Source organism: Corvus brachyrhynchos, unplaced genomic scaffold (genome assembly GCF_000691975.1).
Source record: "Corvus brachyrhynchos isolate BGI_N302 unplaced genomic scaffold, ASM69197v1 scaffold523, whole genome shotgun sequence".
NCBI lineage: Eukaryota > Metazoa > Chordata > Aves > Passeriformes > Corvidae > Corvus > Corvus brachyrhynchos.
In genome coordinates, this window is record NW_008237265.1 from 2,414,514 (window position 1) to 2,436,383 (window position 21,870).

Here is a 21,870-nt window from a genome sequence, read left to right on the forward strand (position 1 = left end):
TTGAAAAAGGCATCACCTTCCATTTGATTTATTGTTTTTTAATTTAAATGGGGTGACTCCACTTCCATGCAAGCAATCCCAAAGCCAGACTTAAGCTAGGTGTGATCCTGAGGTAACTGTGCTTTGCCCTCATGGAATCTCAAACACCGTTTAAGAATCACAGAATCTCAGAATGTCTTGGGTTGGAAGGGACCTCAAAGCTCATCTAGTCCCACCCTCTACCATGGGCAGGGACACTTTCCACTATCTCAGGTTGCTCCAAACCCCATCCAACCTGGCCTGGAACACTTCCAGGGATGGGGCAGCCACAGCTTCTCTGGGCAACCTGTGCCAGGGCTTCTCCACCCTCACACGGAAGAATTTTTTTTTAGTATCTAATCTAAACCTGCTTTCTGTCCATGTGAAGCCATTCCCCCTTGTCCTGTCACTCCAGGCCCTTGTAAATAGTCTCTCTCCATCCTTCTTGCAGGCTCCTTTCAGGTATTGGAAAGGGCAATTAGGTCACCCCAAAGCTTCTCTGCTGCAGACTGAACAATCCCAATTCTCTCAGCCTTTCCTCACAGAAGATGTGCTCCAAGAATGAAGTTTAAAAGAAGGTGGCCAGAAACTGTCCCATGGAAGTGTCCATCCTGGCATGATCTGAATGTGATTCAGACTATCATGGTAAAACATTTGGGTATGAAAGCAAATAGGCCTTTGTATGTCTGCAGTCACCCCAGGATGACTCTCTCTGCAGCTGTTCAAGATCTCTCTCCTGGGTCTGGTGATCATGTTTAAACTTCAAATGCTCAGTTACAAGTAAACACTCATTGACAGAAAAAAAAAAGAAACGATGTGAGTGAAAATATGGAGAGGGAGAAGAAAATTCAATAAAGGAAAGGAAGAGGGAAAAACCCCAGTGAAATAGGATAAGGTGAAAGCAAAAAAAAAAGCGGGCTCATTACAGAAGAGATAGCACATTTTTAGGAATAAAACATCTTTCATCAGACCAATGTTTTGGAGACTTGGTGGGTGTAGTTTATGTCTCTGTCTTGGAGCAGCAATTTTCAGGCAGCCTCACACCTCCCGCGCTCACCGCAGGCAGCAGGAACAAAGGCACTTGGAGAGCAGAAGTGATGTGGGAAGGGCTCTGGCATTCCTTGCTGTGTCAGAGCAGAGAGCCCTGCTCTGGAGAGACCAGAGGGGAGTTGGAGGAAAAGGCATCCTCCCCACCCGCTGCGGGGAGTCTGGGAGCCCTGGCTGGGAGGACAGAAGCTGCGGGCACAGAGGCAGGTGGGTTGCGGTCTGCCTGTGGGCGGGTTGGAAACCTGAGCCAAACTCGGGACCCTGCAACATAAATCACGTTCTGGTCCCTCTCCCTTTCCCTAGGGAAAACAGCATTCCTTAACCCGTGGCTAGGCATGTGCTGTGCTGGCCAACCTGGGGGGCTCTGGCTGTTACATCAAAACCGTGCTCACTCCAGCCTTGGCCAAGGGAGAACAATCAACTGCTGGTTTTGGGGGTGACTGACTGCAAGCCCTTGGAATGAGCATCCTCTGGGAGACCTAAGCTGGTATCTTTTGAAAAGCCAGCAAAAATGCCAGTTTAGGGAAGAGAAGGATCTTTTGTTGTTGTTGTTACTTTCAGAGATAATACCTTTCCTACAAATCAAGATAAATACGTTTGATTAGTTACCATAGAATCATAGAATACCCTGAGCTGGAAAGGACCCACAGAGATCCTAGAAGTCCAGCTCCTCGCCCTGCACACAGGACACCCCATGTGGCTGAGAGCGTTCAAACACTCCTTGAGCTCTGGATGTTGAATGTACTTAAAACCAAAGGGAAGAGGCAGCCAGTGGACCCAAACTCAAACCTTGCTATAGGAAATAGATGAGATGAGACAATATCAAGACAGTAGATCTGCCCACAATAGAAAGAAATTGCAGAATGCTGTTATTTGCAGATTCTTTTTTTCTTCAAAAAAACAAATTATATTAAGGAGCAAATTTATTTTGGTTCTACTGAATTCCAACAGCCTTGTCTCATGTGGCTGCTTGGAATCCCCTTAGATTCATTTTGAAGCCCTCCAAAAGAGTTACTTTGCTGTCATTATTGTTTGCTTATTTTGAGATCACTGTGCAAAAAGTAGATAAGAGTGCAGATTTTCCACTGTGTTAATATTTTCCCTGCTGCTCTTATGAGTGGTATTGTCACAATTCACAAGCAAAAAAAAGGTTAAATGAACCACATCAACCACAGCCAACCACCACTGGCTCTGTATGTGACATAGCCAATGGCAAAGGGAACTGATGCTTTGTTTAACCTCTGTGAAGACCCACCTAGCTGGGAAAGCCCATCCAAGGTGGCGAGAGCATCCCGGTGGTGGGTTCCTCATCCAGCTGCATTAGTGATCTCACTGGTGTCAAGAGTGAGACTTGGGAGATGAGTTGTCAAGCTCAGATGGGTAAGAAAAAGGCACTGTGGCCATGGCATGAACATCTCCATCCCTGCCCAGCCAGTGAATACAAACATAAATAAAATTTTCCTACACAATGTGTCTTAACACCACCACAGAATACAGAAAAGTCATGTGTCAGCATCCCTGTAAAATTTATTTTTGGACTGCTAAATCCAAACTGCTGAAACACTGCTAAAGGGTTGCTAGAGGTTGCTAGAGGCTCGCAGAAATGTCCCTCAGAGCCCACACTTGTCTTCTGCCACAGCTGCCACCTGTTATTTTCTGCATCAATAGCATCCTCCCAAACAGACCTAGACCACAAACACTCATTTAAAAAGTAAAGGTAGCAGGATCACACTGACCTTAAAGTTCACCCAGTTCCAACCCCCTGCCATGGTCAGGGACACCTTCCCCTAGACCAGGTTACTCCAAGCCCCATCCAGCCTGGCCTTGGACAATTCCATGGATGGGGCGGCCAGAGCTTCTCAGGGCAACCTGTTCCATACCTAGTGCCAATAAAGACCAAGGAGGTCTGGTTTGAGTGGGGAATATGTATATCATGAACTTGCTTACAAAAGCTGTATCATGCTGTTTTCCTGGGAATCAGAAACCATGGCATACTTCAGAGTATTTCCATCTGACCTTCTTTATTTCCTCATATCTTAACAAACATAACAAACTGAAACATGGAGTTATTTCTTTCCTGTTCTGTAATAAAAAAGACACATTATTTTTATGGCCAGAAAATACATTAAACATTCATTTATTTGTGAGATTTTCCTTATAATATTACATATGCCTTGGTTTGGTGCATGGGAAATGTACAGTTTAACATGCTAATTTTATTACCAATTTTAAAATGGCATGGAGCTTGATGACAGACAGGAGATAAGGTCGGAGTTTCCCGTGTATTGCTGAGTACTGGTGAGATTGGAATTTAGGCAATATGCTGTGTTCCTGTAACAGATTAATTTCAATGAGAGGTACTTGTTTAATTGGAATCAAACAATCTTACAATCAAATAATAAGTACCCAAAAAAAGGAGCGTTTTTTTAATATGTGTAATAGCTTGTTAGTCTCTAAGTATTTCTAGTTCCTTTTGCACTTCCTCTGGTAGCTGCAGCTGAGTGACACTTCTTAAATATCCAGGCTGAACTTTTCAGGCATTAATAGCAATTCTGGGGGCCTATTTAGAGGGCCCAAAATGAACTATTTATCACTCTCTGACAATCCTCCTCAAGGTAGTTAATTTGAGGCGAAATTATTAATCCTTATCCAACTTCCTCCATCCAAAGAGACCATATACTCATCCCAATGAACTCTGACATCTGTTTTGTTCCACAGCCTGTCATTCAGTTACCTGGACAAGGAGCAATAGTTGAGATCTGTCCAAACATTTAGAAAAATTTTAAATTCCACCAGGCAGCTGAGCAGTTTTACACACTACGTATTTATACAAACAACTACATCGGGCTCACCTAATTTGCTCCACCCTATGTCTAATCAATGTAATAGCTTGTTACTTTTCTTAAACTATAAACCAAATATTTAAAAATAAAACAAAAAAGAACACTATTGGGTTTTAAAAACAAGTATATGACATAATAGCTTGTGGTAATGTTTCAGGCTGGAGCACTTGCTTGTGGGTGTCCCTCAGAACCAGTATTCAGACACGAAGATGTGGACGTTGACGATGTTGCGGTGAGACACCACCCCACCCATGACGTAGTTCATCTCCAATTTCAGGATGGCATGGAAAGGTCCAATTATGGGTCTCACCTGGCGAACTACACCTGTTGGGACAGAAATAGGTTGCTGAGATTAGCAGGAGAATCTAGCTAAGTCTGGGGGAGCTACACCACCTTTGGTGTTCAGTATAGCCCAGGGAAAGGTATTTTATTTATTGGGTCTATAAATAGCTTGCAAGAAAGCTTGCAAAAGAAGGATAAAATAAAACTTTTGAATCAAAATACCTCGAAGATCTATAATGAGCACTAAGATGTTGCGAATGGCAAAACCCTCTTATATATTCTGAAATCAGTAATTTTTTTACCTTTTAATTGGAGACATAAATTCAATAAGCATGCTGTGACACTACTTTTACATAGGGCAGAAGGAGATTTCCCTGGGTAACCCAGAACACACATTGCTCATGAGCACACCTGGGAATGCCATGCAATTCCTGGTATCGGGTTGAAAACCCCATTTCATTTGGAACAGTAGAAGCTATCTGAAATGCATTGGTAAAATCAACCCTTCCCCTGTGAACATCAGAATGACACCCATCTGTCAATTATTAGTGTGCTGAGTCATGGATGGACAACCCCACTGGACACAATGGGAATTAAGTTTAATATGGAAAGGGGGTATCTCTGCATCTGCTCCTATGTCATCCTCATGTAGATGGTGGTCATTCCTTCACCAGCATTGGGGTTTGATAAGGAAGGAAGCAGTAAGGGAGAAGTAAGCTGTGTCTTCCAGGGCTCCAGTCCTGTGACTGGCTTGCCATGGAGGAGCCCCAGTGCCAGGATGGAGACGGCCGGAGTCCTCAGAGGATGGCAGGGCAGGGCTTGTCCCACTTGCCAGCCGGGCAGCAGGGCAGGCCAGGGGCAGCCACATTCACCCAGAGACCCAGATCACAGCCTGGCTCATGGACGATGCTGGGCCAAAGTCAAACTGAGGAGGCAACATGTGGGGCAGGGTCCAGAACAAGCGGACCCTGGGCTGTTATACAGCCCTCTTCCAGAACTGCTCAGGCAGGGCCTGAAGCGGACATTGGGCTCCTGGGCTCTGGGCAGGGTGCAGAAGAGGACCCTGAGAAGGCACATCTGGGTCATGAGGAGTTATCTGTGCCTTGATGCAATGTGGCTACACAGAACAGTGATAAAGCTTCAGACCTACAAAACAAAATCAACTCAAGCTTTGCCGTTGACCCCCAAGGCTGCAGATCAGGTCCTAAACATACTCTCACTTCTTGTTTATTTTCTGGGCCTGGTGTTACAGAGTAGGCAGCTACCAAACTGCTGTCATCTGAAAAGGATGTCCCCAAATGTCAAAATCACATGAAGCCAAGGTCAGCCAGCAGGCACGGGGAGTCTGCTGGGGACCCCCCTCCACAGATACCTCCTTCTGACAACAGACTGCTCTGACAGGGTGTTTGATTCAGAAGGAAATGCACAGTTTAAGGAAGGATGATTTAAGATGTGCTCCTCCTGCATGCTGGGGATTATGTTTCACAGCACACCAGTACCATCATGGAGTCCCAGCTGAGCTCCTACAGCCGTTCCCTATGAACACACTGGCCTGAGATCTGATGGGAGACATAAATGTTTGCTTGTGCAGGCTGTCAGCACCTTTTCCTAAGGCAGTGATGACATTACAGTTCTGTCCTGTTCAAACACTAACTAATATCTTCAGCATGCAGTGAAATTGCAAACTTCTCACCACAGTCACTTTGCCTGCCATATTTGATGAATACACTTTTTAAGCATCCTGCCCCCTACAATTTATATGCATATATATATATACTTATATTTTATTTTCTTTAGTTTTCTTGGCTATTCTCCTGTATCTTATAAAAATAGCCAGGCTTGGCAGATGATGTATTGAAACAGAAAAGCCTTGCTAAAATTGCCCTCCCTTTAGGGTAGCACTTAAAGCATTTTGCTAACAACGCATCACATTGTTGCAGGCACTGCTCTAACTGAGAACCACGGAAATGCACAGCATTGAAATCTCTCAGTGCTGGCAAGCTTTAACTGACCCTGTGAGCAGCTCCTGCACTCATCACTAAGCCTTAGAGAGCAAAGGCTGCTGGTTTCATTTAGCAATCCTATTATAGGATTCTACACTTTCTGTGCTACTCTACTAGAGTCTACTCTACTCTGGAGGTGGGATTGCAAATTGTGTTTTCTCTGCTGTGCTATGCCACAGTATGGCAAACATTTGCACATCACTGATGCAGCATTCAAAGCCATTAGTAATGTTCTCATTTCTGTTGAGATGCATCGTGCTAACAGGCAGGAAAAAAGGTGCAACAGGAAAACACTACGGTCCATGTGGCAGTGCCTTTTCACACAGTTCGCTTGCTGCGGTTTTAAAATCCAGCCTATAAAGTGGCTTGAGAAGTGAATGCCATGCATGCTGACAGCTATATTGAAGCAAGAAATTGAGGGAATGTAGAAGGAAACAATACTCTGACAATAGTTACTTCTACAGTTTGTTGTGCCAATGCTCTAGATGATCCTGAAATGACCACCACTGCAGGAACTATTTCACTTCTCTCCCATTAAATGAATGAGGATGATACAGGATGACACAGGCAGGTGGCTTTGTGCTACAGTGTATGTGTAAGGATGCATTCATTCTGAATGGGTAGAATGAAAAATGAAGAGTCAGGAGAAACCCTTGAAATGTTCTACTGGACAAAAGCATATGAGAGGTTTGCTGCTCTTGGCAGATTCATTCCTTGAGAGCTTTGCATTTTTGTTTTGTGACAAGTGCTAAAATGGAAAACCTGAGTATTTTTCTCCACCAAACTCAAGGGAAAATGCAGGTGGAAACCATGCAAGATGCTTCCTGTGTCTGATTCTCTGCTGTCTCGTACCTTTCATGTCACCTATGAGGGGAGGCATAGCTCTGCCAGACCCAAACAAGACCAGCAGTTTTGGGCTGACTCACACAAACAAAAGACTAAAGAAAAACCTTGTGATCCAGGCCTGGTCCATGTATTCACATATGTGGCTCAACGAATCAGTCAGTATCTCAAAAGCGTTTAGCCCAGGATACATTGGAAGAAGCCACATGTTATAATTCTGTATGTTTTTAAGTGACATGGATTTGTGAGATACTGCAACATTTGCATAAACATGCTGTTTCACTATCCCTTTTGGCAAACTGGTGGGTCCAGATTTGTGGTCTGGCAGGTATCAGCTTAACACTAAGTATAAAAACATCCCTTATAGTAACAGGAAGGTTACAATTTTTAAATGCACTGGGAAGTCAGGAAATGTAAAAATTAAGCAGCTGGTTTTTGATCTCTTTTTTACCTAAGTCCAAAGTAGTTGGATGGAGCCACTCAGATTTGCCATGGAGATAATTGCAGACTGGTACTTGGTCCTGGACCACTGTAGAAGTGCCCACTGTTCTGTGAGTCACTGTCCGCAGGATGTCAGGAGCACCAGTGGGGCTGCTCAGGAAATTACTTGAAAACAGAGGGCTCTCACATACCACCATTTGATCCTCTCAGGGACTGAAGCTACAGGCTCTACCACTGACAAAGCAGGTGAGTTCATTTAAGCAAGTTCACCCCAATTCTTTTCCAACAATATCAGACTTCAGCTAGGTTAGCATAGAAGAAGAGGAACAAAAACAACAACAACAGGGTGAATGCTTGATTATGTATTAACATGGAGATTCCCCCTGCTGCTGAATCCAATGTGATGGGCAACCTCAAGCATCTGTGTTGTCTTCCTTGCAGGCACATCTACCAGTGTTGGTACCCTCCAGCCTGATGAGCTGCTGGTGCTGTTCATTGTCTTTGGTCCATAATTTGTGACCCAACACAGACTGAACTTGCAGAAAATGTCATGTGTCATGGGCTAGGCAGAATGCCTTCCATGATCTGTGCTTGGATTTGCTGTTTTGTTAACTAAGCACAGATGTCATTACACATCCCAAATCCGTTTGGGTATCTTCATGATTTGCTGACCTCCTTCTAGAAAAAAAAAAGATTTCTTTCTCTTGCACACTTTTGCCCTTATTGTAAACAGGATCTATGGCAATCCTTTCCACCTGCTGATCTGTGAAAGCAAACAGCCTCCAAGTGAGAGGCAGCAAGTTTTTGGATGTCACAGTAATGGTCTGACCATGGCCCAACTCCTAAAGCTCTCTAATTAAAACCCTGAGCTACTCTCCTGTCCTGTTTCTTCTTTCTGTTTTGTATTTTGATTTTTTCTAAGGTAAAGCATGTCACCATGTGTAGTGAGGATGATAACCTAAATAATATATAATACATATTTTTAAGTGAGAGCAATGACAACAGCCAATAATCTGAGTAACTGTCACTGACTTACTGAAGTTTTGCTTATCAGAGAAGATGGGATAAATAAGACAGCAAGGATAATACTGTTAATATTCCTAAGCCTTTCAGCAGCATTTCTAGTATTTTAACCAGAGAGAATCATAGAATTGTTTAGATTGGAAAAGGCCTATAAGATCAAGTCCAGCCATTAATCCAGCACTGCCAAGGCCATCACTAACCCATGTCCCCAAGTGCCACATCCACACATTGGTTAAATCCCTCCAGGGTTGCTGCCTCAACCACTTCCCTGAGCAGTCTGTTCCAATGCTTGACAAGCCTTTTAGTGAAGGAATTTTCCCTAACATCCAATCTAAACCTCCTCTGGCACAACTTGAGGCTATTTGCCCTTGTCATGTCTCTTGTTCCCTGGGAACAGAGCCTGACCCTCACCTGGCTGCACCCTCCTGTCAGGGAGTTGTAGAGAGTGAGAAGCTTCCCCCTGAACCTCCTTTTCTCCAGGCTCAGTGCCCCCAGCTCCCTCAGCTGCTCCTCACAAGACATGTTCTCTAGATGCCACAGGTATTCCTTGGCTTGTCTATACCTCTTTAAGATATCATTACAGTTCTCTGCTTTGAAATATGTGAGACCCTCAGGCAATTCACCTCTGTGTTTGGTTTCTGCTTGTACTTCTGCATTAGGCAGCTGATTTGCTAAGAAGCTCCATTTTCAGCTGAGGAGAAGAGCTGCTGTTTTGTTACCACATTAACTCATTCTGGGTGACAAGTCCCTGCATTGTCATGCACTCATATCTTGCCTCCAGACTCCTAATTCTGACTTCTATGCTAAGCTCCTTAAAATGCTTCTCTTTAAAAAAACCTTTCTTTCTCTTTTTTTCACTGCTAGCCACAAAATCTGCTGCAATTACACTCTCAGGGGATCCGGGTCAAGGTGTTCCTCACATCACATTTGCATTTCCTCTAGAGGAAGTTCCTCTAAGAGGGATCACCATGGTGTGCAAAAAGCAAAGCAGAACCAAGCAGCTTATTTCCATACTGCCATAAGAAAATACTGGTTTGAGTTCGCAGAGAGGTTGCAATATGTTACATTTTATGGTTCAGAGGTGAAGCTCATAGGATTTTCCACAGGGATTGATTCTTGAGTCTAGTCAAATATTTACATCTATATCATCATTAGGAGCACAGAACAGACATAAATTGCACCCATTCCTGAACAAGAGAGCTAAATTTTTAAGGATCCCCCAAAAAATCATGCAGAGAGATGTTAGCAGAGCAGTCAAGGAATCAGAGGCTGATAGTGAGGGCTGTACATGGTGACTGCTGGAAGAAGGGATGTGCTGCAGTAAACTCCTCTTGCCTTGCCTGCATATACAGGCATATGTATTTGTATATATATAAACAATCCCAACTGCTGCCATATCAAAAGTTATTCTTCCAAATAACCTGTGGGCTACGCTCAGGGAAATACAATAAACACAGTTATCAAAATTGGAATCAATTCCCTCAACCACATTTCAAGCTTTGTGTTAAGTAACAAGCACGAGAGCTCTTGTTCCTCTTGTCCCCTTCCCATTGCTTCCCCCATGGGGTTACAGCTATATTGTTTTTTCCAGTCACCACATACCAAAGGACAGTAAAAAACCACCTTTTTCTTTCCCTTTGTGCTCACAGCAAGCACACAATGTCCTTTCTGTGACTCTTCTCAGGAGGCAAGTTAACAGAGAGATGTGTAACCAACAGAGGTTGGTTACTGTCGGGTGAATCCAGCAGTATTACCCTGTTTTCACTAGTGCAACACTTCACCCTTGACATTATAGGCAAGTACTAATTTAGCAACTTTTTCTGGGAACAAACAATCAATTTAGGATAATTTGCTATTTTTTTTATCATTGTTTAGTTGTATGATCTGTGGTCAGCTGAAAACTGACCATGAACTGAAAAAATGTGGGATGTATGGTAAGGAGTTACTGAGAAAGCATGAAGTGATGAAAATAAGAAAATTCACTTTTCTGAATCATTACTCTATTGTTAACTTATTAATCATGTCCTAAATAGAACAAAACACACATTTTTATTAATTCTAAGATCTATTTTAAATTAAACACTCTGTAAAAACTATGTAAAATAATAAGAATAGGATATATATTTGAAATACCTAAGGCAGCCAAACAAGTGCCATGGTTTTGTGGTGAACATAGTGGTGGTGCTGGGTTGACGGCTGGACTTGATGAGCTTAAAGGTCTTTTCCAACAAATGATTCTGTGATGCTACGAAGTCTCATCATTTGCTTTTCCTTCAAAGTAAGCACATGCTGCTATTCAGGCTATTTTGGGGTTTGCTTTGGCCATGCACTATTAAAATTAACTTTCATGAATCAGAAACTAATATTGGTAGCAATATATGAATGTCTAGTCCTCATTAGATAAATAAATCCCATGTGAGATAAAGCATGTCTGATTTTCCCCCTAAATTTCCTAACCTTTGGGCTATGACAAGCCTGATGGTAAGTGAAAGCTTAAGCTCATCATGAAATAGAATCACAGAGCCATAGAATGGATTGGATTGGAAGGGATCTTAAAGCCCATTCAGACCCACTCCCTGCTGTGGTCAGGGACACCTTCCACTATCCCAGGTTGCTCCAAGCACCATCCAATCTGGCCTGGAACACTTCCAGGGATGAGGCAGCCACAGCTTCTCAGGGCACCCTGTGCCAGGGCCTCATCACCCTCACAGGGAAGAATATCTTCTGTATATCCAGCCTAAATTTCCCCTCTTTCACTTTTAAACCATTGTGAACCCATTGAAAAGTTCTCCCTTTGAAAAGAAGCACAGGAAGGATTGTCAAGAAAATGTGCTATTACATGGTGAGAGAGAGTGCTGTCTGTTTTCAGATAGAACTTTTGGGATGAGCTGCTAGTGACACCTACATGAGAGAGATTTCAATGACACCAGAAAACCCCACCTTGTAATTTTTCCTCCAGCTATTTTCCTCGTGCTTTAAATGGATACTTGGAACATGAAATGATCAGTTGGGAAAAATTCAAGCATAAGAAAATGTGATGAGAGCTGTGGAGCTGGAACATAAACAGAGCTGAAACTCAAGTATATATTAAATATATACTTTCTATTAAACTCCAAACAATCTCAGCCTGTGTTCTGAAGTCCTGCATTTGGCTGTTCCCGGGTCTCTGTTTCCCCACAAAAAAGACCCTGGTCCTTCTTACAGGCTTGTCAGAAATGAACAGTCCTAACTACCACAACACAACAGTAACTACCCCTTTCTAAGTAATGGATCTTTGGGTATCACAAAGGAGGTTGTTCCTCCTGGAACCTACAGCTATTGTGTGGCTGTTAAAGACAAGGAGACCAAAACTCTGGCACACTGGTGGTAATGTGTGGTGAACAACTTTTTGAGGGGGAAGAGCTTGTTTATGAGATTCCCTTAAGCAATACAAGACCAATCTTCTCATGTTAATGCAAGATCTTGGACTATAACTTCAAGTTTTCTTGTCTCCTGAAGGCTTTTTGCTTTATACTGCAGGCCAAGATTTACAAAATTAACAGTAAACATCTCAGCTGTATCAGTGTTACTTAGGAGAGTTGTCATAGTTTCAGAAAAGATGTTCAGGCAATTAGGAAATTTTGGACTAGAGAAACGATCCAGGCAGAGACTATTATAAAAGGTAAATTGATAGCATCATTCCAGAAATGAGCAGGAGGAAAATGAACCCAGACATGAATTAATGTTTCTTTGGATTAAATCATAGACAAGGAGTTGCAGGTTAGGCTTGAACACCAAGCACTCTCAGTCTACAACATGTAAATGCATATCTATAGTGTGAAGCTAAAACTACATAGCCAATTTTTGGCTCTTCAGACCTTAACTCTAAAGAAGTCACCATAAGATTTGTCATTTCTTTTTCAGTATTCATTACAAATATACAAAGCTCATCAGTAGGGTTGGAAAATAATTCACATCCTGATCACAAACAGAAAATACATATTTTAGGCTATTTTAGCAATTTTTTGTTCTGTAAAAAGCTTGGCATTGAAGTTTAATTAAATTCCTTTCCTAAAGGCTTCTACTTATTACACAAAAGGTTGTGCCAGAGTAGTGTTTTGGTGCAGCGCATAAATTGCTCTGCCAACATAGTTACTTGAGTACCTACTGACCAGGGAAGCACTATGCCAGGGAAGTGAATCAACCTCTAATTGCTTAATGTGTCCTACTGTTGCAAATGCAATGCTCAAACACAGCACATCAGGGAATGTCGCACTGCACCTGGAAGAGTGAGAGCTGCCTTTGCTGGGCCTCCCGAGGTTCCTGTCAGCCCATTACTCCAGCCTGTCAAGGTCCCTCTGCTTGCCAGCACAACTCTGTTGCATCATCCCTGTCCAGGTGCCCTCTGGCCCCTGATGAAGACAGTGGCCCCAAAATCAACCCCTCAAATGGACTATTGGTGACTGGCAGAGAGCTGGTCTGCTGATCCCAACCCTACGAGCCTGGAGTTCAGCCTTTTTCCAATCTATCTCACTGTCCACTTATCCAGCCTACGTTTCCTTGGGTTGCCTGTGAGGGTATTAAGGGAGATGGTGTTGAAAGCCTTACTAAAGTCAAGATGAGCAACATCCACTCTTCTCATTAATCCAGCCATCTTTTTGTAGAAGGATGTCAGGTAGGTCAGGCATGATTTCCCTTTCATAAATCCTTGCTGACTGCTTCCAGTGACCTCTTTGTCCTTATGTTGTTTGGGAATGGTTTCCAGGTAGATTTGCTCCATCACCTTCCCAGGGACTCAGGTGAAGCTAACCAGCCTGTACTTCCCTAGATCCTTTCTGGCCTTCCTGAAGATTGCAGTGACATTTGCCTTTTTTCATGGGAACTTTTATTCACCACAATCTTTTAAAGATGTTGAGAGTGCCTTTACAATGACATTGGCCAGTTTCCCCAGCACTTGTCCCTCAGTACCCCACCAGCACCCATGGACTTGGTTATGCCCAGTTTGTTCAAATGTTCCTGAACCTCCTCCACTGAGGGTGAGTATTTCCTGCTCCAGCTCTTCCTCTTGCTCTGAGACCCCCAGGACTCTGGAAGGCCAGTCTTATCAGTAGAGAATGAGGTGAAGAAGGCATTGAATACTTAATCTTTCTTCATGTCTTTTGTCACCAGTTCTCCTGCCACCATAGGCAGCCTCACAGGCATTATTTTCCTCCACTCCTCTCCAGTTCATGACTGTGCCTAAAGGAACAATCTAGCTGTCAAACTGCAGGCATTTCCCAGACCACCAGATATCTGTCTGCTGACTTCAGAAAGTTAATGTATACTTGAGATTCCTCCATCTCTCAAAAGCTGAATAGTCTCTTTCATTTTCTTTTTTTTTTTTTTTTGTGTGTGTGTGAGAGAAAGCTACCTATATTTCTCTCAATTATTTGTCACAATAACAATGTGTCTCCTGCTATGTGGTGTTCTATAGTTTCTGATATAATCTGTTTTATGAGTAAGTGGCTTCTCTTTGTAAAATGAAATATTTCTTGGTAATCATCACTTCAGGCATCAAATCACATACAGAAAAATAGCTCTGAAGTTATCATTAATCCTTAAGATGCCACACCTGACAAACATAACTATAGTGAAAGGATTCAGAAAACTCATTAATCAAAATACAAGTACCAAAATAGATTTCCTCTTGCTTTGAAGTATATTGCCGTCATAACATTGTGAATTAGACCTTCATCAAGTTTGATGGTGAACACTTCACAAAATAAAAGTTTTGGAGAATCAAGTTAGAGTTGGATGTTAACAAGGTTTCCATGCTGCTGGAGAACTGCTTCAGAGGAATGTGGCTGGCTATACATACCTTTGCTGAAGTATCTGGGGACAAGATTTTCAAAAACATACTTTTCAAACATGAATGTCCCAGATGTTTAATTAGGAAAAAGGCCTATTTTTCAACTGTTGAGCAACCAAGGGCTTATAAAATACTTCAGAAGTAAGTTTGGACACATAAAATTCACTTTTATAAGCTATATGACACTCACGGTAGTTTCACTGTTGGTTTAAGCTGATCAAAAATAGTGGTCCTGTTATATCCTCCACCCCTTGCCTTGGATTAACACCTGAAAAATCAAAACCATAGCTTGCCACACAAGCACTCATCTGACCACAGGGTGGAGTGTGTGCTCAGAGGTGGACAGGAGAAGGAGATTTCCCTTTTGAGCACCAACAAAGCTCCATAAGACTGAACACAACCTCCATGTTCCTCCTATTGGGAACAGAAAGGCAGCAGTGTCCAGTCACAGTGAGTACTGCACTAGTGGCATGAACAGGGCTCCTAATGACCCAGGCCAGCTGGTGCAGTGCTGACTGCAGTGGCACATTACCCTGGGATATAAAAATAATATATACATGTGTGTGTCCCTGGAGCAGTTCAACAACCATTATCCAACAGTGCAGCTCAAGGCAATACTGGGTGCTTCACTGAAAAGTGTCAAAGAGGACCAGGGGCATGTCAAGACACCCCTCAGAAAAACAGTGTAACCAGGTGAGCCATGCCTGCAACCACAACCAGCACCTCTGGCTCAGATCTCTCCCATATGCAGAAGATCTGTGGCCACTGGAATCATTTATAAGCCGTGTAAAGGCAAAGCTCTCTTTTAAAGACTGCTTAAACAATTGTCTAAAACTCTTCAGGTACTCACAGCCTTTGAAGTTTCCACCCAGCGTACGAGTGTTAGTTTAAGTTTAGCTAAAACTGAATCTGCTTCTCTCTTCCCTTTTGCTTCAACTCCAATGAAAAAAATGAAGTTACAGTACAGGAATTACATTTCAGCATGTAAAAAGGATCTTTCTGCATTATTCGACAGATCAGAAATATAGGATTCAATTTATTATAAATTCAACAACTCCATGAAGTTTAATTTCATTAACACTTGGGTTTCTCTAGAAAACTTTGATTGCTGAAATGCATCAAATAAAGAGTCCATAAAGAGGTGTCATATTAATATGTTTTTGGGCCAGAAACAAATGGTGAATATTTTCAAAGCTATTATCTGTCATATTGGACCATATGGAGCCTTGGTATTATAAAAGAATTAAAAACAATCTTTGATTTTACTGAGGTTTGGCTAGTTTACAAATACTGTGATCTTTATTAAGAATACTAAATAACTTCAGAGAGATGTGCTCTTATCCTGGTTTGGCAAACTCGAAGTGCTTTGAAATGTCTGGTTTGCCTTCCAGCCAAACCTCGCAAAGGGTTTCAATGTTGACAATGCTGTGAAATCACTCATGCCTAAAATGCAGTAACTATACTTGAAGTAACCTCATTAAAAAATAGTTTCCATCATATATTTTTTAATCTTTCCTGTTCCACTTTAAGAATATGAGGTGCTCTATGTGTTAGAAGACCCTTACATATTACAAAAACAGGTGGAAAAAACTTCAGGGATGAATGTCCAAAATGTGAAAAATCACATCTATCAGTCCCCTGATACTTTATTCCCAATATGTTATTTACAGGGGCCTTCATGTGCATCATCACAGACATGCAATGTCTCCATTTAGTGAGAGTGGCTGTGTTCACCCCACCTGTCTCACAATTGCAGTATTCCCATTCAGCCGCACTTGGATCCGCGACACCTGGGCAATTAATTATTGCAACCCTTGTGATAAAAGCATTTCTTGGCAAAGAGCCACAATTATGGCACACAGCAGCATATGGCTCTGTGATTTGATTTACCATGGAAGAAAAAGTACCTAATCCTGAGGCTTTGGCACAGGAACCCTTATAGAGTGCTCAGTCTTCACCTAGAGGCACCGGCTCTGCTGTTCCTGTTTGCAGAACTGTGACAAGGGAGGCTTCCTGTACTTTAATGTGCGTCAATTCCTGACCAGTTCTCAAGGGCTGAAATAAGGGGTCACTTCACCACATTTGGCCCCTTTAAAAACTAAAGTTAAGATAGGGCTGTTTTTAAGTGAGCCAGGCATCTGCATATCATACTGGGAAAGATTTACGATACACCTTGGGTCTTATCTTCCTTTTCCATTTTTATAGGGTGTGTAGGTGCTGCTGCAGGAATAAGATGGTTGCTATCAACACACAGACTCGGATACAGCAGCAGAAGCAGCTGAATCACAGAATCATTAAGACTGGAAAAGATTTTCAAGATCATTGAGTCCAACCTTTGACCAAACACCGCAGTGTCAGCTAAACCAGAGCACTGAGTGTCACATCCAGTCATTAATCAATTGCACATATATTTCACCCTTGGAGATCATCACAAAAGGAGGTCTTTGACTACTTTGAACTGGGGCAGAGCACCTCAGAAAGCTGGATTCACACAGACATCTCTCTGAGGAATTGCTATAGTATGTTTCTTGGTGTACTGGATTTCAAATCTGGCTTTATTTGCTCATTTATGCAATATCTCAGCCCACTGTTTGACATGAATACCAGAAAATGCATGCTATGAAATCTGAACCAAGGACTTTGGTGCCCTTTGCTGTCCCTAACTCAGTCCATTTCTTTCCCAAGGTGTCAGGTTTTATACTTCACAGTTCACAAAACTTCATCAGAGCTGCATTATAATTTATCTGCCTGCTGGGCCTTATGGGAACTATAACCAAAGATGGTCTGTATGAATGGTTTTGTAATACCTTGCGACACCCGAGAGGTGACATGAACATAGATCAAGGAGGAAGGTTGCATTAACCAGATACTTGCAATGTGCTAGAATGAAATTTGGCATTAGGAATGTTGTTCCACTCGAGATCGAGAATCATTCTCACCAGAAAAGCACCTTCAGCATTTCTCAGATATGAAACAAAAATTTGCCTCCTGCTCAAGGTGCTCCTTTGCCCCCAGAAGAGCTCTCCAGCCTCAAACTTTTCTGCAGGGGAGGGAGGGTGTTGAGCGATTTGACTACTGAGCAGTGCAGTCAGCAGTATCCTGAAAGGGCATGTTTAGGCAGTAAATCTAGAATCCCGTTTACCAAATGGCTTTTGGGCACCCTCATCTCAAATGCACAACTACTAATTTCAACAGGGCAACCTGGCATAGAGAAAAACTCACAAAATATTCTTTTCTGAGGAGCTCCTCTTGTGAGAGAGGCAAGCCTAGAGATGAAACCAGAACAAAGATACTGAAAGGGACCGTGTCTTTTTCAATGTACAGCTGCAAAAGCCTGTTGAAAAACCTACTGAATTATGTCCTGCTCCATGAGCTTGCTGGTAATGACTGGCCAGCACCAGTGTTGTATGGCCAGACACCACTGTTGTTTCACACTAATGACATTATAATCACAACAAAATGTTCCTATTGCTGCTTACTTTCTAGTAAGAGTTATCCACATGGGGAGATAACAAGTGTTCTCTCTCCTTGCCCCGGCACACAGCAGAGTTTGCCTGGATGCCCTGGCTCTGCCTACACCTCCCCTGCCTCACAGAAACCTCACCCAGATGTAGGTGAACTGCTGCTTTCAGCACCAGCTGTGCCAGGAAGCCCACATCAGTCTGGGAATCTTATTTTGCTGAACACCAAAACGCATGCATGGTAAGAGCCAGCCAGTCTCTGGCCCAAAGATAAAGAGTCTGGAGTAACAAAGGAGAGAGAAGCTGAGGGAAATGTGAAGGTACTTGCCTGGCAATGGAGAGTGGGTCCAGGGACAAAGTTCAGAACCAAATCTTTTGCAGACCAATGACTGAATTTAATGTCAGACCATACAAACATTTGCATGGAGGACTGTAGAAAGACTTTGCCACAGTGCGAATGGCCAAACTACTTACAAGATACAGAACTACTACCCCTGTGCTAAGGACAGGTGTCACGAAAGTCAAACAAACCTCCAGTCTCCTTCTTCTGCCCCCAACTAATATGGGATCTCACAAGAACACTTGCTCATGGTACCTGGTTTTGTTTTTCTTCTTGATCATTTTTGACAAGTTTCTCCTCAGACTCTGGAACACACTAAACAATCATGATACCACAGTAGAAATTAGACTAGTGATAAATCCAGCATAGTGCTATCAGTAGTTGAGATACTTTCTGTAATGCTTCAAAGGTAACATCATGAACTGTCACCCACATAAAGGAGGTTGGACATTCAGGACAGAGACAGCAGTGTAAGTTGCAAATAACAATGGAGAGCAGCAGTACGTATCAGTGTAGATACAAGTGCATTCAAGCACCAGCACAACCCCCCAGAGAAACTCTATGGTGACTTTTTATAGCTATATTGGCTATACAGTATGTTTTCCAGAAGAATACCACCATTCTGCTTTATAGGTAAGAATACAGGCTTAGGTTATTACCAAATGCAATATGGAAGATTTCAGCCTATCAAAACTACTTTTAGCTGTATTATGAAATTTTAAAACCTTCCTGAAGTTTACCAGACTACAAGGTGGGATTACTGTTTCAAAAAATGAATGCATAGCTGAAGGGGAAAGTGTTTTATAGCAACTGATAATACCTTAGGCACTGATAGGACATTTTTGCACAGGTTGAAAATGCATTCTTCATTTTTCACTGACAGCTGGTTAAAGGAGGAATGCAGTGAACAGTCTATAAAAGCTTTTAAAAAAACCAAGCCTGGATAGGTCTGCACTTCTGTTTTTCTCCTACCCATGCTAGCAAGTGATGTGAGGTCGTTAACAGTATCGTTTGGACTCGTTGCCACCTTGGCCTGTACCCACACCAGGAAACAAGAAGTCTACAGCACTTCCTGATCCAGGAAAGAATGGGGATTTGCATCTCTTTTTAATACAACAGGGTACAAATATCAGAAGCAACTTTTTATACAATTCTTTTTCATCAGATTGCATGAATTCTACACACTGCCTCTTCAGGAGTCTGGATTTCATTCCTCCTCTTCCACTGAAAGATACTTTCTGTAGGTCAGCAGAGCTACTTTTGGAGTTTGTTCTTAGCTCTTTTAGCTCCTCCATATCTGGTAGTGCTGATCATTGATTCCTGTTTGATATGTTTTCTTTCCTTGATTTTGCAATACTGTCCTTGCCTTCTTCACCTCCCTTTGGGCCTGCTTCTTCTACATATCCTTTGGGAGACTGTGTTCTTTCTTTTTGTAACCTTCCCTGGGGCAGGGCTTTCCTCTGCTTCTATTTTCTTCTTTTATCCCCCTCACAACCTGCTCCTTCACACTTATCTCCTCCAATGACCTCAGCTGCAATCTCTCCATCAACAAAGCACAAACCAGCCTGATCAGCCATTCTCCGTAACTCAGCTTCCCTAACATCTCCCTGAAGTCTCAGCATCAGCTTAAAGGAATAATGGCTGAAACTGGTAACCTGAATCTTTTCAGCTCAAAATTCTCTCTCAGTGTTGAAGCCTCCACTTTTCCTCTGTAACTTCACCTCTAACAGCTCCTCCCTCTCTTTAAACCTTTCCCAAAAGAGCTATACCTTTTCACGTTTTTTTCCCCCTGTTGCACTTTTGAGAGCATCTTGTTCTTTTGCATTCACACAAGCACAGGCTAGATGCAGGTCCTTCATAAGGCATCATGTCTCTCCTTATTTGTGACAACCTAGCAAAAACTGTGTTACTAATGAGGGTCTTCTGGCAAGTGCATCTTCAGGAAAGTCTGTCCTTTCTCCCCCACTTTTCCCAGTGCTCCTTCCTTTCTTTGAATTCCTTCATTGGCTTCCTCTAGTCTGATATTGAGTCAAGGTTTATTACACTGAGGTCTTTCAATAATTCTTGTAATTCTTTTCCTGATTTTTTCCATATACTCTTATGCATTTCATCACGCTCTGAACTAGTCTGTGTCTTTTCTTTAACAGAAAAAAAAAACAACCAACAAGAAGCTTACTGTAGAAATTTTCAATCTTTTCTCTTGTAGAGAAAATTAGTCTTGTTAAAAAAAGATATCTGGTGATCTAATTTCCATTAGCAGACAAGATAGCTTTGATATTCTGGTCATTTCTCCTGAAATAGTACAACAGAATGAAACATGCTTCTTGCTACTTTTACCAATGCATTTATGATTTATTATCAAAATAATGTATTCTTTCTATATAGGCAGCAAAAGGACATTAAAAAGTATGTAGTAAAAAAAAAGATTAAAAAATATGCAACATGGATCCCAGAGGCATATGTGGTCATCGAGCATGATGGCCCAGGTGTGCTCTCCCAGAAGCGCATAAATTGCTGTTTGCAACAAGTTGGAACATTGTAATTGCAGAAAGATTCCTGAAAACCCAGCTGTTACTGGCCTAGCTGGACATTTGCTCTGCTAGAGTTGCTATGTTCCCCACAATTCTGACATCCCTGTACCTTAGTGGGATAACCACTAAAGCTTTCTGATACTGTCTGTGCCCTTCATGGTTTTCCTCCCTTACACAAACCCATCACTTTCTTTACAAAAGGGACTCACTTTGTGACCTCTCATGGACTAGGATCCCACCTTATTTGTCTTGAAAACTTCCCAGCACTTTTTAAGGAAACACCTAACATTCTGATTATTAATAATAATAAAAATTCTATTATGATGAGAGCAGCAGAACTGCTGCCAGCAGAATTATTTGCAATCCTAATACCACACATACAATGTGCTGTCCTGAACCTCTGCCCCTCCAGGTAATATCAGCTGTGGGGTTGTTTTGATTTTCCTTTTCCAGTTCTGCTGTAGGCAGTTTTCTTTGCAGCTTCCATTCATTAATCTCAAAGTACTTCTACATAGAGGAATTAATTAAGAGTCTTACACACAAGAATTAATTAAGACAGTAGTAGGCATGTTTTATCATCTCCATGTTGCACAGGGGGAACTGAGGTGAAGAAAGAGTTACCCAATTCTTTCACAGACCTGGGAATATACTTGGGCAAGTATCATATTTTCTCAATTCAGTGTATAAGAACATACTTTCTTTCTTTACAAAGTGAGGAAAACAATCCAGTTTACCAAGTAAAATACCACTGACACACAGTCCTGTTCTTCAAAATGGAAACACTTCCCTCAGGCAAATACCTTGGCCAGTCGAATTTCCAAACACATCCTTCTTTCTTATTTCAGACAAAAAGAAGCACACGGCACGAAAAGCAAACTACTGTAACTCCTGTGGGATCTGATAACATTTATACTCTGCTAAAGAATTGCTCCAATACCTGAAATCTGTAATCTTATCATCCTGTTTTAACAGACTCTCCCTTTTTCTCAGCATTCACATGTATACTTCTGTTTGATCAAGAAAGAAATAGAAACCTAATGACTTAGGATTTTTATCTACAGTCCATAAAACCTTTGCAGAGCTGATGCTATGCTATCCTGCTTCTGAAATGCACCAGTGCCACCTTCAGACCACATGAAATAGGGCTTTTTCACAACCCTCCATATGAAAGCTGCAGTGATTTTTCTTTTCCTCCAGACAAATCCTGCTGA

General features: G+C 42.1%; 1 protein-coding gene across 1 annotated transcript in view; it reads right to left on the reverse strand.

Moving 5' to 3' along the window:
• Window positions 1–3,066: 3,066 nt before the first annotated feature.
• Window positions 3,067–21,870, reverse strand: part of FBLN1 (fibulin 1) — a 77,528-nt gene continuing 58,724 nt past the window's right edge. Inside the window, exon 17 of the mRNA XM_017730556.1 lies at window positions 3,067–4,232. Within this exon, the coding sequence (XP_017586045.1) occupies window positions 4,093–4,232 (140 nt within the window). The 3' untranslated portion in view covers window positions 3,067–4,092. The remainder of the gene's footprint in view (window positions 4,233–21,870) is intronic.